General features: G+C 42.7%; 1 protein-coding gene across 4 annotated transcripts in view; it reads left to right on the top strand.

The window, feature by feature from the left end:
* The first annotated feature begins 2,541 nt into the window (after positions 1-2,541).
* The window catches only part of KIAA1210 (KIAA1210 ortholog), a 44,163-nt gene continuing 30,895 nt past the window's right edge, over positions 2,542-15,809 (top strand). The window contains exon 1 of one of the 4 annotated variants that reach the window (XM_042480010.1): positions 2,542-2,622. Coding sequence is in view for 2 of the 4 variants with exons in the window: in XM_042480009.1 (XP_042335943.1) it covers positions 13,463-13,497 (35 nt within the window). In the remaining 2 variants the exon portion in view is untranslated. Of the gene's footprint in view, positions 2,623-7,726; positions 7,981-13,277; positions 13,498-15,809 lie in introns of those variants that run through there. The other 3 variants (XM_042480011.1, XM_042480009.1, XM_042480008.1) reach the window with 3 other exon arrangements.

Genomic DNA, 15,809 nt, shown 5'->3' with positions numbered 1-15,809 from the left:
TTTAAGAAGTTCTAGGTTCGCTAGCATAACTCTATGGTTGACCTGTGACAGAGTTGTGCTGGAGGACCTAGAGATTCTTAGGACGTTATTAGACAAGGGAAATTGGAAGTATAATCCAATGGCAATCTGAACGCAATCATGGGGTTTAATGTTATTGCATGATAGACTGCTACACGCAATTTCGGGCAACGGCAAGCTATTTTCGGGCAATGGGAAGTCAATTTGAACGCAATTCGAATTCACGTAAATTCACTGAACTCGCATATTCACGTGAATGCGTTTTGGTCCCACTTTCTTTTCATTCGAAATTAAGAGAAATTCCTCCTGTGTGATAAACTCCAGAATAGGAGAATATATTAATCAAAACCACAAGTAATCAAATTCACAAAAGCTGCGAATGTGGAAGATGAACTGTATATGTATGTGTGTGACACCCACACCCACACACACATATACATACACATTGTCATGTGTGAGTGTGTGTGTACACACACATACACACATACATAGACATACATATACACATTTGTCCCTCCACATTTGCTGAGTTTAGGGGCATAGAAACCCTGTGAATGTGGAAAAACTGCAAATAACAAAAACACCATGTTTTTACCTGAGAGGATGCCTCTCTAGGAATCTCTAGGTCCTCCAATCCAACTCTGTGGTCAACATCTGCCAGTCATTGGCCATAGCATTACACTGGAGGAGCTACAAAGCCGTAGTGGAGTGTTCTCTCTAGGAATCTCTAGATCCTTCAGTGCGACTTTTGGTTAAAGTTGACCACAGAGTTGTGCTGGAGGACCTAGATATTCCTAGAGAGAACATATTAATAAAATCTGTGAGCAATCAAATCCACAAAAGTCAAAGATGCAAATGTGGAGGGACGAGTGTGTGTGTGTGGAGTTTAACAAACGGGAGGAATTTGAATGAAAAGAAAGTGGGGCCAGAACACATTCACTTAAAATCGCTAGTTTTGCACAATTACGTGAATATGCATTGCATTCAAACTAGCTCCCCATTGCCCGAAAATAGCATGCCATTGCCCAAATTTGCATGTGATAGTCTATCACGCAATAACGTGAAACCCTATGCTTGACCTGATTTCCCATTGCCTGAATTTGCTTGTAGTGGGTTAACACGCAATAACGTTAAACCCCATGATTGTGTTCAGATTGCAATCGGATTATACTTCCAATTCCCCTTGTCTGATAAACTCCTGTGTGTATATATTATACGCATTCTCAATTATAAAAGAAATTTGCAATTCTCCTTCCAACTTTCACCACACAGGGGAGTGCTTACACAAATCACCAACTACTGTACATTTAATAAAAGACATTTTAAAGAGTGGCCCTCCACATTGGCAGATTTGACTTTTGTGGATTTGATTACTGTATTTGCAGTTTTGATTATTATGTCTCGGACCTCCAACGCAACTCTGCCAGGGGCTGACCATAGAGTTGCGCCGGAGAACCTAGAGGTTCCTAGAGAAAACACCTTTCTAGGCATTTGTAGGTCCTCTGGCATGATTCTATGATCAACTTCTGGCAGATGTTGACCGTGGAGTTGCACTGGAGGACTTGGAGATTCCCAGAGAGGTGTTCCCTTAGGGAAAAAGAATAGTGGTGGTTTTGTATTTGTGGTTTTTCCACATTCATGGGGGTCTTTCACCCCTAGCATCTGAGGAAGTAAACTGAAGTCTAGGAAAGCTCCTGCTGCCAACTTCTTCCTTTCAGTGAGTCCCAAAAGGTGCTGCAAGATGTCTCTTCGTACTGAAAGAAAGAAAGAACTAAAAGAAAGAAAGAAATCTGAAAAAACATCTGAGGAAGTAGATTAATTTGATTATACAGACTAACACAGCCATATTTTTGAATAATAATAATAATAATAATAGTAGTGTTGTTGTTGTTGTTGTTGATGATGATGATGATAATAATAATAATAATATGCATCTCAGGAAGCAGACTGAAGTCTAGGAAAGCTCATGCTTGCAATTCCTTCCTTTCAGTGAGTCTCAAAGATGCTTACAACATCACTCTACATACTGATTCCACAGACAAACACAGCTATATCTTTGAATGATGATGATGATGATGATGGCACTGCTATATCTTTTAATAATCATCATCATCATGGTGATGATGATGATAAGTGCATCTGAGAAAGTAGACAGGAGTCTAGGAAAGCTGCTGCCAACTTTCTTTTGGTGAGTCTCAAAGGTGCTACAAGGTCTCTCTCCATGCCAATGCCTTCCAGATGTTCTTGGACCACAACTCCCATCACCTTGTGGAGGATGGGAGTGGGCACTGTGGGATTCCTGCAGTGTCCCTCCAGCCTGGGGCTTGCCATGCTCTGAGGCTGCGAGAATGTGCCTTGCCCCAGTTGGGTGGGTTCCCCTGATCCAGGGGTCCCAGTCCAGGGCCGAGGCCCCTGCGCCACTGAGGCTGGTGCTGCTGCTGCTGCTGGAGCAAGGGACCAGAGGTGGACAAAGGCTAGGAACCGCCGAGGCCGGGCTGCTGCTGGAGCTGGAGCTCCTCCCGGGGAGGAGCCAGGCTGCAGCGGAGCAGAGGCTGCCTGGCTGAGAAGGAGAACCGGCTGCAGGAGGAGGAGGCACCGGGAAGGGTAAGGGGGCTGGGAGAGGCCCCAGAGGGAAGAGGGGTGCCTGGGTGGGATTTCTGGCCCCCCAAAGGGAGGGGGATTGAGACCTGAGACCCTCCATGGCATCCCTAGGGTGGCATCACACTCCTGCTGGGTCCAAAAGAAATGACAGGACTTGCCCATAGGGAAAGATAGGGTAAGTATTCTATATTTCCCTATGCTTCCCTATGGACAAGTATTCCCCTATCTTTCCCTATGGGCAAATATTCCCCTATCTTTCCCTATAGACAATTATTCTCATCATTGTCCCTAGGGCAAGTATTCCCGATATTTCCTATGGGCAAATATTCCCCTATCTTTCCCTATAGACAAGTATTCTCCTCTATTTCCCTATGGGCAAGTATTCCCCTATCTTTCCCTATGGGCAAATATTCCCCTATCTTTCCCTATAGACAAGTATTCTCTATTTCCCTATGGGCAAGTATTCCCCTATCTTTCCCTATGGGCAAATATTCCCCTATCTTTCCCTATAGACAAGTACTCTCCTCTATTTCCCTATGGGCAAGTATTCCCCTATCTTTCCCTATGGGCACGTACTGGCATTTGTTTCAGTGCTTTTACCAAAACACATTGCAGAAACAGTCCCCTTTGAGACTGCTTGAACTGCCCTGGCTCAATGCGAGGGAGTTCTGGGATTTGTAGTTTGGTGAGACAATTAGCCTTCCCTGTCTAGTATCCAACCAAATGATACTTCCCAGAATTCCATAGCACAGGGTGAAGTGAGTGAAAGTGGAGTCAAACCAGGTTAGTTCTGACTGCAGATGCAACCCAAGGCTACTGTATGTGGGATGGGAAGAAATCCATGGAGAAGTGGTACAGTATCCTGGTTCAAACCACACTGCAGAATTAATCCGGTTTGACATAGCTTTAACTGCCCTGGCTCAGGGCTAGAGAATCCTCTAAACTACAGTTCCTAGGATTCCCTATCACTGAGACAAGGCTGTTAAGGCGGTCTCAAACTGGATTATTTCTATAGTGTGTTTTGGACCCATGGTGTCAAAACTCCATTGATCTCCTCTCATGTCTGGGTTGCCCTGGGTTGCATCTGCACTGCAGAAATAACCCAGTTTGACCCCACATTAACTGCCTTGGCTCAAGGCTATGGAAATCTGGAAAGTGTAGTTTGTTGGGCCATCAGAGCTGCCTCATGAGGAAGGCTCAATGTCTCACAAAACTCCAGATCCCAGATTTCCATAGCACTGTGCCAGAGCAGTTAAACTGGTGCCGAGCTGCTTAATCTCTGCAGTGTGAACAAGATATTTTAAAGCTCTGTCCAGAAGGATGTCCTCCTTCCCCTTGCAAGCCCCAACTTGCAACTTTAGCTGTTCAAACACCAGGGCAGTTCAAGTGGGGTCGAACCAGATTATTTCTCCAGTGCGGATGCCCCCTTATAGTCAAATTTTTCTGTGCAAATGGGACTCAGTCCTCATTTCCCTCTTATCATTGGATGCCATGACAAGAGCGGTGACGTAAAACAGCTAGAAAAATTTAAAAAGGTACTTTTAAATTACAGTAGCCTATTGGTATCAATGCATTTACATGGGATACATTGCATGGTTACAAACATCCTGGTTTGATGGGGTTGAAGTAAACATTTGGGAAAATATAATGTTTTAAAGAAAATTTCAATTTCTTTAAAAATTAAAATGTGTAATTTAAAATGTATATTTTAAGTCTAAAAAGTCTGTGGATCATGTTCCTAGTTTCTAGACTGGGAGGTGTAGAACAGGCAAACCCCTTCTCCAAAGTACCCACCTCTAACCTCCTAGAAACCCCAGGTGCACCTACACTGTAGAAATAATGCAGGTTGACACCAATTTTAGTGCTGTCACTCCATTCTGGGAACCCTGGAATTTCTAGTTTCACAAGGTCTGCCCAAGAGGTGGTTTGCCAAACTACATATCTCAGGAGTCTCTAGGATGGAGCCATGGCTGTCAAAGTGGTGTCAAACGGCATTATTATTCCATTGCACATGCACCTTGGAGTTGTTGAAATAAAGAGTTTGCTGTGGTTGGAGCATACTTTGCACATGCTTCTGAGCTTCCCTTTCTTTTCCTCCTTTCTAGATCCCAGGGTTTGAAGCTGGACCCTGAGAATTTGCAGATCAGGAATGCCGTCCTTACATCTGAGCATGGATGTGTAGGCGTGCACGTGTAGATCTTTCTTCCAGGGGATTACAATCCAAGGAGAAAGGCTTTCAGAAGGGAGGTGGTGGTTCTCCTTCAGTCGGTGCACAGACTACTCTCGTGGTCATTTTAATTCCTGTATTGTTGAAAGCATGGTGAAGTGGTTTGAGCATTGGACTAGGACTCTAGAGACCAGGGTTTGAATTCCGGCTTGACCATGTAAACTCACTGGGTGACCTTGGGCAAAGCACACTCTCTCACCCTCAGAAGATGGCAATGCCAAACCCCCTCTGAATGAATCTTGCCAAGGAAACCCCATGATTGGGGTCACCAGAAGTCAGAAATGACTTGAAAGCACACAACAACAACAACATTAGTTTTCTGAGGGTTTTTGGGTTACGTGGCCATGTTCTGGAAGAATTTATTCCTGACTTTTCGGCAGCATCTGTGGCTGGCATCTTCAGAAGATGCCAGCCACAGGTGCTGGTGAAACGTCAGGAATAAACTCTTCCAGAACATGGCCACGTAGCCCAAAAAACCCACAGAAAACTATGGATGCTAGCCCTGAAAGCCTTTGACTTGACAGCGACAACATTGTTTTAGTGATTCAAAGATATAGCTGTGTTAGTCTTTTAAATCAGAACATAAAGAGATCTTGTAGCATTTTTGGATTTCCTTCCAGTTGGTCTCAAAGGTGTGACAAGATCTCTCTACATATTGTTTTTGTGATGTTCATTAGCCACCTTGAGCATTTTCTTAAAAGGAAAAAGACAGGGAAGAATGTCATAAAAGTGAATTTAAAATATTAAATTATGAACTAAGAATTCCAGAAGGACGAGGTTGTTGGTTCTTTGAATGGATATGGAGGGTTGGCATTGTCAAATGATTCTGAAGCACCTTAGGCATGCGTTTTATGTGTTGTGCTATGCGCATGCGCGCACACACACACACACACACACATATAATATTGTGCCATCAGCAACAGCCTCCCTTTGAAAGAGAGGGAGATCTAATCCCTTTAAAGCAGGAGTCAGCAGCTGGAGGCCTGTGGGCCAGACCTGCCCACCAGAGGAATGCTAGCTGGCGCTGCCAGCTTAAGGACAAAAGAAGGGTGTGGAAAGAGTCAATACGCCTTGCCAAGATGGAGAAGGGCTCCTTGGCAGGTGGAAATCTGAGAGATGTGTATGTGTGTTGACATGGAGGTGTTTGGCCTGACACCTTGTTCAGGAAATCTAGTTGCTGACCAAGCATCCCAGTGAAATCTTTCTTTCTTTGGAGACCCCAGTTTAGAGAAAAGCCAGACAATGGCATCATCAGGGCATGGGACACAAAGTGCTTTTCTTAAGAGGCTGAAATCTCTTGCTCTGGGGAGGGGGGATATGCACCCCCTCCCAGCCTTATGGGATTTAATCTTTGAGGCAGGCTCTACTAATGCAAGCTGGGGAATGTCAGTGCTCAAGATGTCAAAAGGCTCCATCTGTCTATTTTAAGAATATGGGGAGGCGGAGGGATTAGCATCGCCGGTCAGTTATACACCCAAGCATGCCACCATATGCTTTCTAGTTCTCTCCCCCCCCCAACTCCTTTCTCTTGTGCATCAATTTGATTGTTTGTGTTTTGTGTGGGGAAATAATTGTTCTTTGTTCATAAGCACAATTGGTGCCAAGGCAGAGGTTTCTCATCACAAATCCTCTGTATTCTGGTTACACTGAATGCAGTAGCATCAGTGTCCTATATCTCATCCACATTCTAAACCTTCTTATGTGATGTTTAAAGAGCATTGTGGTTTCCATACCTGTAGCTGGGAGTGTTTCAGGAGAAGGAGATGGGAAGGCAGAGAGATGTTTTATTACCAGATTTTATGACAGTGTGTCAGTAGACTACTTTTACTTATTCGGTATATTAAGGAACCAAAGGTGAGATAGTGCTCCTTTCCATGTTTTTAACCTGACAACAACTCTGCAAGGTAAGTTAAGCTGGGAAATAGTAACTGGCTCAAGTTTACCCAGGGTAAGCGTCATGGTTGAGAGAGAATTTGAACTCTAACCTTAGCCCAGCACTAACCACTGCATCACATTGTCTGCAATCCTATCCCCACTTCCCTGAGTGTTAGCCGCATTGAAATCGGCACATGTAGAACTGTATTGTTGTGAAGGTTTTCAATGCCATTTCTACATGGGTATTGTAGGTTTCATTACAATTCTGATTATTTTGTGTGGGGTGTGTGTACCTTCAAGTAGTTTCTGACTTATGGCAATCTCAAGGCAACCCTATAATGGAGTTTTCTTGTCCAGAGATTTGCCATTGCCTTCCCCTGAGGATGAGAGAGTGTGACTTACTCAAGGTGGGCTTCATGGCCTTACAAAAGTTAATTTACATTAGTATTTCTGCCCTCAGGTGAGAATTAAACTTGATTTCCACTAGGACCCTTTGAATGTGTATGTGTTATATATGCTTTTTATAGGGTCTGATCTCCCTCTTCCTCCCATCCCTGCTGCCACAGTCCATGGCCTGTCGTTAATCTTTGTCTTTCTCATACAGCGGCTGTGATGACCATGTGGTTAGCTTCTTAGTTACATAATGTGGGTGTCAAGTGATGCACAAGCAAAGCCGGCACAAAACGGAAGTATGAATCCTATCTGCCTGAGGTCTGATCCCCATACATGTATATATGGCTTGAACTCTTTTGAGCCTGTACCTTTTTCCCAGATAACAAAGAGTTAAATGTGGAAGGAAATTATTGTTGTTGTTGCTGGGTGCCTCTAAGTCATTTTTGATTTATGCTGACCCTAAGGCAAATCTATCATAGGATTTCCTTGGCAAGTTTTTTCAGAGGGGGTTTGCCATTACTGTCCTCCGAGGCTGAGAGATTGGGACTTGCCCAAGGTCACCCAGTGGGTTTTTATGCTCAGGATTTTGAACGCTGGTCTCCAGGTCATAATTCAATGTTCAGACCACTACGGTTGCATTTTAATGGGGCTCAGCATCACATAGGTGACGAGATAGCAATTGGGATGGGCATCTGAGCAGAAGTGCGGACCTTTAAGATGATTCTGAGCAGAGGTTATAAAAAACACCATGAGGCTTTTGCCTCTCGCTTTCCCAAAACAGACCAAGGAGAACTGACAGTTGGACAATGAAGTCCTGGCTCCTAGTTATCTCATGTACATCAAGGACTACAAATCCCATCTGATCTGTGAGTACGATTAGGAGAATGTACTAGCCAGTCATGTTAGGATATTTTGATTCTTTTCTTTATTTGGCAAAAATGATCTATTCTGTAACTTATACAGTACTTATAAGAAGAGTGAGATGCTCCTCTTTTTTTTACCATGTCAATGTCTAGTTGAGCAAACACAACTAACTGTGTGAGAATCTTGATGTGTCATTAACAGGTACAGATCTGAATATAGCTTTCCACCTAGATATTCTCCTTGCTGGCATTTGTCTTTACCCTCTCTTGATAATCCTGGGCTTTGTCTGAGCTTGCCTCCTCTTTTTCCTCTCAGACTGGTATGGTATAAAAGCAACTCCGCCTCAAAGGTTTTATTATTACTATTGATACTGTTTTTGGCATGTAGTTGCTTGGATTGTCATTTTTATAAACACCTTTCTCCACCCCTACAAGAAGCTTTGGCTGGGCAGGTTGCCAGTTTAAATGTGTCACTCATTCCAGATGCAAGAGGACAGTATGTCAATAGTTTAACATCTGTGGTGATTTCCTTGGTTTGGCTTTTGTGTAAAGCAGCTCTTCCCAGGACACATGCGAAGCAGCAGCAGAAGCATCCATGATCAGCACAATTTTGCCTTCTGTATCACTTAAAACAAATAATAATGTCATGTAAATGTATTCATTGAAGAGATTATTTTCTTTTTTTTGTTTATCACATGGCATGGATCCTGTGCAGAAACTTAATTTAAACTAGAAAAAACCTGCAAAAAATAGGTAGGTTTTCAAACAATGTCAGGGGTTAACCTGAACAAAAAGTGGACAAAACCCATAAAAGCGGGTAGATTTTCAGATGTTTGTGTGCAGGAGAAATAATGCGACATTAACCCAAACAGAAAGCCGCCCAAACCCACTAGTTTTTACTTTTGGGAACTTTCTAACAGTGTGATATGACAGCTAAAAAGATCAATGTGATTCTTCGCTGCATCCATAGAAGTATAGTGTCTCTAGATCAGGGTTAGGCAACCTGCGGCCCGTGGGCCGGATGCGGCCTGGCGAGGCCTTGGGACCGGCCCCAGCCCGGTCCTGCCGGCGATTGCCGCCGGGGCCTTTGGGGGGCAATTGTCTATAGAAGCCTCAGAAACATGCATTTATATTAACATTTTTTTAAAAATCAGCAAATTTTTTCACATGTCCTCCATTTTTTAAAAAAAAGTGTCTTCCATTTGAAAATTTTGTCCTACATTTGTCCTGGTTTATTTATATATTTATTTATTTTTTAAAAATTATTTAATTATTTATTTTTTGGCTTCGGCCCCCCAGTTGTCTGAGGGACAGCAACCCGGCCCCCGGCTCAAAAAGATTGCCTACCCCTGCTCTAGATCAAGGGAAGTAATAGTGCCACTCTATTCTGCTTTGGTCAGACATCACCTGAAATACTGTGTCAATATCTGGGCCCCACAGTTCAAAAAGGACATTGAGAAACTGGAGCATGCCCAAAGGAGGGCGACTAAAATGGTGAAGGGTCTGGAAACCATGCCCTATGAGGAACAACTTAGGGAGCTGGCTATGAGAAGAGATGGTTAGGAGGTGATATGATGGCCCTGTTTAAGTATTTGAAGGGATGTCATATTGAGGAGGAAGCAAGCTTGTTTTCTGCTGCTCCACAGAATAGGTCACAATAATGGAGCAATGGATGCAAGCTGCAGGAACAGAGATTCCAGCTCAACATTAGTAGGAACTTCCTGAAGGTAAGAGCTATTCGACAGTGGAGCACACTTCCTCGGAGAGTAGTGGAGTCTCCTTTTGAGGTCTTTAAACAGAGTCTGGATGGCCATCTGTTGAGGATGCTTTGATTGTGAGTTCCTGCATGGCACAGGGTTGGACTGGATGGCCCTTTGGGTTTCTTCCGTGATAGTCTATGAGGATGGGTCTAAGCAGATGTTCTTTATTTTTGGAGAAACCGATGTTCAGGGCTTTTGATGCCGTGAGTCTTTCTACTGCTGAGTGTGTATTTGCACAGTAAACAGATATTGCAAAAGTACTGTAAGTCTCCAAATCTTTTTTCCTTAAAAGGAAGTAGGACAACCACTTTGATTATATTTTCTTCTTGGGGAACACTCGCAAATAACATAATTTTATGCCAAATAAATCAGTGCAATGGCTGGTCAGCTGAAGAAAGGGATACAATTTCACTGACCATATTGGTGTGGGGTCCAAAACTTGAGCTCTGCAACTTCAGCAATCCACGTGGAGCAGAAAGAAGGACCCAGCCCATAAAGCAGCCATAATTGTAGGATAGGACACATCTCATGAAGCCTGTGCAAATTCAGAATATAAAGAAGCGGGAGCTGTTACCATTTGGGGCACATTGATATAGTTGAAAAGAAGGAATATGGATTTCATTAGGTAGGTCTTCCATCTTTCCTCCAGTCCCATGCCAAAATGCAAAGCTTGCTAGACCCAGGAAGGGAGAGCATCCCTCTCTGGCTTTAATTTGTACTGCATCAGCCTGGACAATCAATATTTTTTGTTTTGTCAGCTCAACTCAGCAGGGAAAAATGGTTTGGCCCAGCCACTGTATTTTAAACTTTTATTTTTTGCTTTTTCTCTTTGCATTTTTGCCTCTTTCTGAATTTCAGCATCTCTTTTTTTGCTGAGGCTTCCCATATTAGCCCTCTTCAGCATTTGGTATTCTGTTGCTTCTGCAGATTTATTCCATTTGAATGCCAGATAGATTTCGCTCTGGAACTGACTTCTAAGGCTTTCATAGAGTAAGCTATTAAATAAGGGCTACGGTTGTGAATTTATTTTGGATAAAGAGAGAGTTGAATTTCAGAATTTCAATTTTGATTTCCCTCTCTGGTTTTGGGGACTTGCTGTGTGGGTTAAGGATGGGGAATAAGTGTTGGCTTTACTTCCAGTAGATGGGTTCAGATAAGCTCCTTTCACATTACAGTACTACCTGTTTGCTGTAGGTAAGACAGCTCTGTGCATGTTATAATGCAAGCACTAAGAGCTCCTGCTTGCTCAAGTGGATCCTGAGATTGGATACATCCGCACTACAGAAATAATCCAGTTTGACACCACGTTAACTGCCATTGCTCAATGCTGTGGAATTCTGGGAATAGTTGTTTGTTGTGGCACCAGAGCTCTTGGAAAGAGAAGGCTAAACGTCTGAACAAAACTATGGTTCCCAGTATTCCATAGCATTGAGCCATGGCCATTGAAGTGGTGTCAAACTGGATTATTTCTGGAGTACGGATATATGGGATGTATCTTAACTCAGTATCAGTGCTTCACAAGGACCTCTGTAATGAGCTGTCAAAAACTGATGGCCTCAGCTGTCCATTAGCAAGCAAGTTAAAGAAAGAAATATGACAATCTTTCTATGATTATCTGTATGTCTTGGATCTAGGTTATTTGAAGGATAGGGGGTTGATCCTGCATGGCAGGGGGTTGGACTGGATGGCCCTTGTGGTCTCTTCCAACTCTATGATTATTTGATTCTATGATTTTATCTCCCTTTGTGAACCAGCTGATTGGAGCAGATAGGGGCTGAGCAGACTGGCCTGAAGTGCTAGCATGGGGACGGCATGGTGTTTTGATGCCGCACGCCCTGACACCAATGTCACGCTATGCGCCAAACCGCACGGCGGGGGGCATTACAGCACTCCTTTGGCGTAACGTTTAGACATACTGCACCAAAGGAATGCTGAAAAACCGTCACTGTAGTGGCAAGGGCACTAAAAGGAGTGGCATTTTTGATGGCGCTAAAAGGAGTGGCATTTTGCCATTCTTTTTAGTGCCAGCAAAGCACTGGATTAGGGCCGTGGCGTGTGGTTGCTGTGGCCCCGATCTGGTGAGGAAAGGGGTGGTGGGACATGATCTGTTTTGCTCCTAAGATAGTCTGGAGAGGCCCTTCTTTGTCTCACCATCCTCTCAGGTTCATTTGCTGGGAACAAGGGAGAGGGCCTTCTTGGTGGCTGCTCCCAGGCTCTGAACTCCCTCCTTAGAGAGGCCAGGATGGCCCCATCCCTGCTCTCCTTTCAGCAGCAGGTAAAATCTTAAAAGTGCTGTCAGGCTTTTTCAAACTGGTACAGATGATATTCCTTGTATCTCACTATTTCCAGTATTCAAGTATGATTGCTATTGCTTACACAACTGAAAGGCAACACCCAAATAAAAAGAGGGAGTTAGTAGCAGGGGAAAACTCTGAGATAGGGGACTATTGTTATATATTTACCCTGGCTGTAGGAGACAAAGCAAGCAATTTATTCATTGATGTTTCCCCAGGGGAAAAAAAAATCTATGTAATACTTTATTTATTTATAATATTTCCTTATTACATCCAGTTCACAAGGGATCCCAAGGTGATGAACAACTGAAAGCAATTAAAATGCTACAAATATAAAACAATCTACGGTGCATCTATACTGAAGAACTAATGCAGTTTGACTCCACTTTAAGTGCTGTAGCTCCATCCTATAGAATCCTGGTCTTCAGCCTTCTCTGCCAGAGTGCTGGCGCCTCACCAAACTACAAATCCCAGGATTTTGTAGGATGGAGCCATGGCTGTTAAAATGGTGTCAAACTGCATTATTTCTACAGTGTAAACGCACCCTTAAAACACATTAAAATACTCTTTAAAAACAGTTTAAAAGCAATCCTAAATTATAATTTAAATACAATTGGAAGAGAGCGATGAATCTGATGATCTGGACCACAGCCCACAAGGTCTCAAACTAAAGTAATCTATTAGTCTTTTAAGGCTGTATCCATACTTACAGGAACGATCCATCGACACTACTTTAACTGCCATGGCTCAGTGCTATGGAATTCTGGGAATTGCAGTTTGTTGTGGCACTTGAGGTCTCTGACAGAGAAGGCTATATGTCTCCCAAAACTCCAACTCCCAGAATCTCGTAGCATGGAACCAGTTAAAATGGTGTCAACCTGAATTATTTCTGCAATGTGGATGCAGCCTAAGATGTCACAAGAGGAATATTTGTTGTTTTAATGTCTTCATCATCACTGATGCACTGTGACAGCTGAGTCTTAGCCACTTTCTTTTCCTGTCTGTATCTTTTAACAATAATTGTAACTGTAACCCCTTTGGGGAAGGAAGAAGATCATTTTCTTCTATAACTATTCAAAAGCCAAATGCAGTACTTTATCTGGGGGAAGGAAGAAAACTGCATGGATGGTGCTTGGGACATGAGTTGCTGTGGTTTCGTAGAGCTGGAGAGAGTCAGGAAAAGCCAGAGTTAACTGTGCATTTCCATGTTTGGAACAAGCACAGCCTTCTTTGGACTGAGTTCAACAGCAAAGCCTGTGGGCCCTGAGATGCGGCACTTTATCTGGCTAGCAATCGCATCGGCATGCTGGCTTTCCTACACATGCGTTGGTGCACGGGACCACAAAGTGCTCAGCCCTGATGAAAGCAGCCATCCTTGCACAGATGTGAACAGCCGCCAAATATTTGCACACCAACGGGAGATAAGCAACCATGGCAGGATTCTACAGTTGCCTCAAGAGCAACAAGTAAGTGCCTTAGCTGCCCATCTCATTTCTTTACTTCCTTTCCAAGTGAAAGGATGTTAGCAGCTAACACTTAACCCCCCTCTTTAAACATTGTACTCTGTGTTGCCTGCAAAAACAAAAGCAAAAACAAACCCTCTTGTCTTCTGTAAATAGTTTATACTGTTAAGTCAGCAGACAGGGTCTGCTGATCTGTAACTTTTCCTTGTACAAAACGTCCAGCTGTTAGGAACTTAAGAGAAAATATATATTTGTATTATTTACAGGCTGACCTGCCTAACATTTATTTATCCTGATAGCATGAGTACTGTCGGTTTTTTGAGTTTGCTCCACTTTATTGCAACAGAATTAGTTTGAATAAGAATCGGAACCGGTTTCAAGTGGGACATAACCCAATCAGAGATTCGCTGTAAATTGTAGTGGGAACAGGCCCCTAGAAGTACAGTGGGCCCTCCATATCCACAGATTCCTTTATCCATATATTCAACCGTCCGTGGCTTGAAAAATATTTTAAAATATGAGAGATATTGTAATATCTTAAAATATGGTGTCCCACCTGGGGTCCTGTGCTGGGTTGTTATGGAAGGTTGTCCAGGGGAGAAATGAATAGAAGAATATGTGGCTACGCTAAGGAATTTTAAAGTTACGCTCATATTATTAGGGTTGTGGTGTGGCATGCTTTGGCTGCAGCTACACTGCAGAATAAATGCAGTTTGACACAGCTTTAAGTGCCATGGCTCAGTGTTATGGAATTCTGGGATTTGTAGCTTTATGAGATATCTACCCTTCTCTGTCAGAAAGTTTTGGTCCTGCAACAAACTACAAATCCTGGGATTCCATCAGATGGAGCCATTATAGTTAAAGTGGTGTCAAACTGCATTAATTCTGCAGTGTGGCAGCAAGTGCCCAGATAAGTAAGGCTAAACCCGGAGTGGAAAGTTTGTAGTCATCCAGATGCAACTGAGTTGCATTACATACTATACTGCAAAATATCCTGCACTTCTCATCAGCCTTACCCAATGGTCAGGGATGATGGGAGGTGCAATCCAATGATACCTGGATTGCTACACATTATCCACCCCTGCATTAGATCAGTGTTGTATACAAAGGAACAGTGCATCCAGTTTTGGGGGCTGCAGAGTGCTTTTCATTTTGTAAACCTTCCTCCTTTCTGTTGAAATGTTCACCCTGTTCCTTCACCAGCAAAAAGGTACTCTGATTTTTATTGTGGTGTGATACCAGTGTGGCAGGTTTAAAAATCTTTTCTGGAAAGCAGTAGAACCTCATGGTAATTTTTACTGTTCTTTTTGCCGTATCTTCTATCGGCACAGAGTAAATATAGAGCGTATCATTACGATTGTGGCATAATTTAGCTACTCAGGCTTTGCTGATTCTCCCAACGCAAACTGCCAATTTTCAAAGACCAATATAGCATGTCAGAAGTTAAGACAAAACATTTGATGTGTGAACGCTGAGAAAAAAATCCCTTTGAATGTCCTGTAACAGTATTTAACTCTCTCTATCCCTAATTCTTTCCTCTGACATAACCTCATATTAATAGTATGACTTAAATTTAATTTGGCTAATCATGGGTTCTTCCATATTGCTATCATATGATGACAAGGATACCAAAGGGTACTAATATGATCATGAGCACTCAATCATTCAGTTTTAGTGACATTAGTTGTTAAACGCAGACACAGGAGATATCATTATTACTTTTAATTTTATATTTGGACTAGAGTGTTTGGACAATAAACACTCTAACAAGCAACAATAAAATAGCAAACCATATACTGTGTCACTCATAAACTACATAGGCTTTAAGGAATCTAATCCAAAGTGTAAAATTGATGCCTTCCTTTGGAATAAATATAGCCATTATCCTGCCAAATCATTCCACAAGAGACCATGAGATTATGATGGTGAATTTATACATTTATTCTGATTTGAATGGTTGGCAAATACTGCCAAATACTAAAAATATTGTTACTGTTCTGGTGGATACAGATTGCTTCCATCTGATCCTAAATTTGAAATATCAATTAATATATATTGTTATTCTAGACAGCATTATACATTTTCCAGCTGGGAGTGAAAAACCATGCAATGCTATCCATTACCATCTCTTCAGCATTTTAAAGGGATGCAGGTGAATGCCACCTCCCATTTCTGCTAAAAGAAAGATGTTTGGGGCGCAGTTAGGGTTGCCATAAGTCAGGACCTCCGAACTGGGAGAAATGTAGGACAAACATAGGACAAAATTTTCAAATGGAGGACACATTTTTTAAAAATGGAGGACATGCAAAAATGAT

The sequence above is a fragment of the Sceloporus undulatus genome, chromosome 7 (genome assembly GCF_019175285.1).
Source record: "Sceloporus undulatus isolate JIND9_A2432 ecotype Alabama chromosome 7, SceUnd_v1.1, whole genome shotgun sequence".
In the NCBI taxonomy this organism is placed as follows: domain Eukaryota; kingdom Metazoa; phylum Chordata; class Lepidosauria; order Squamata; family Phrynosomatidae; genus Sceloporus; species Sceloporus undulatus.
Note: the sequence above shows the minus strand (reverse complement) of the source record. Positions and strands in the feature narration are given on the sequence as shown.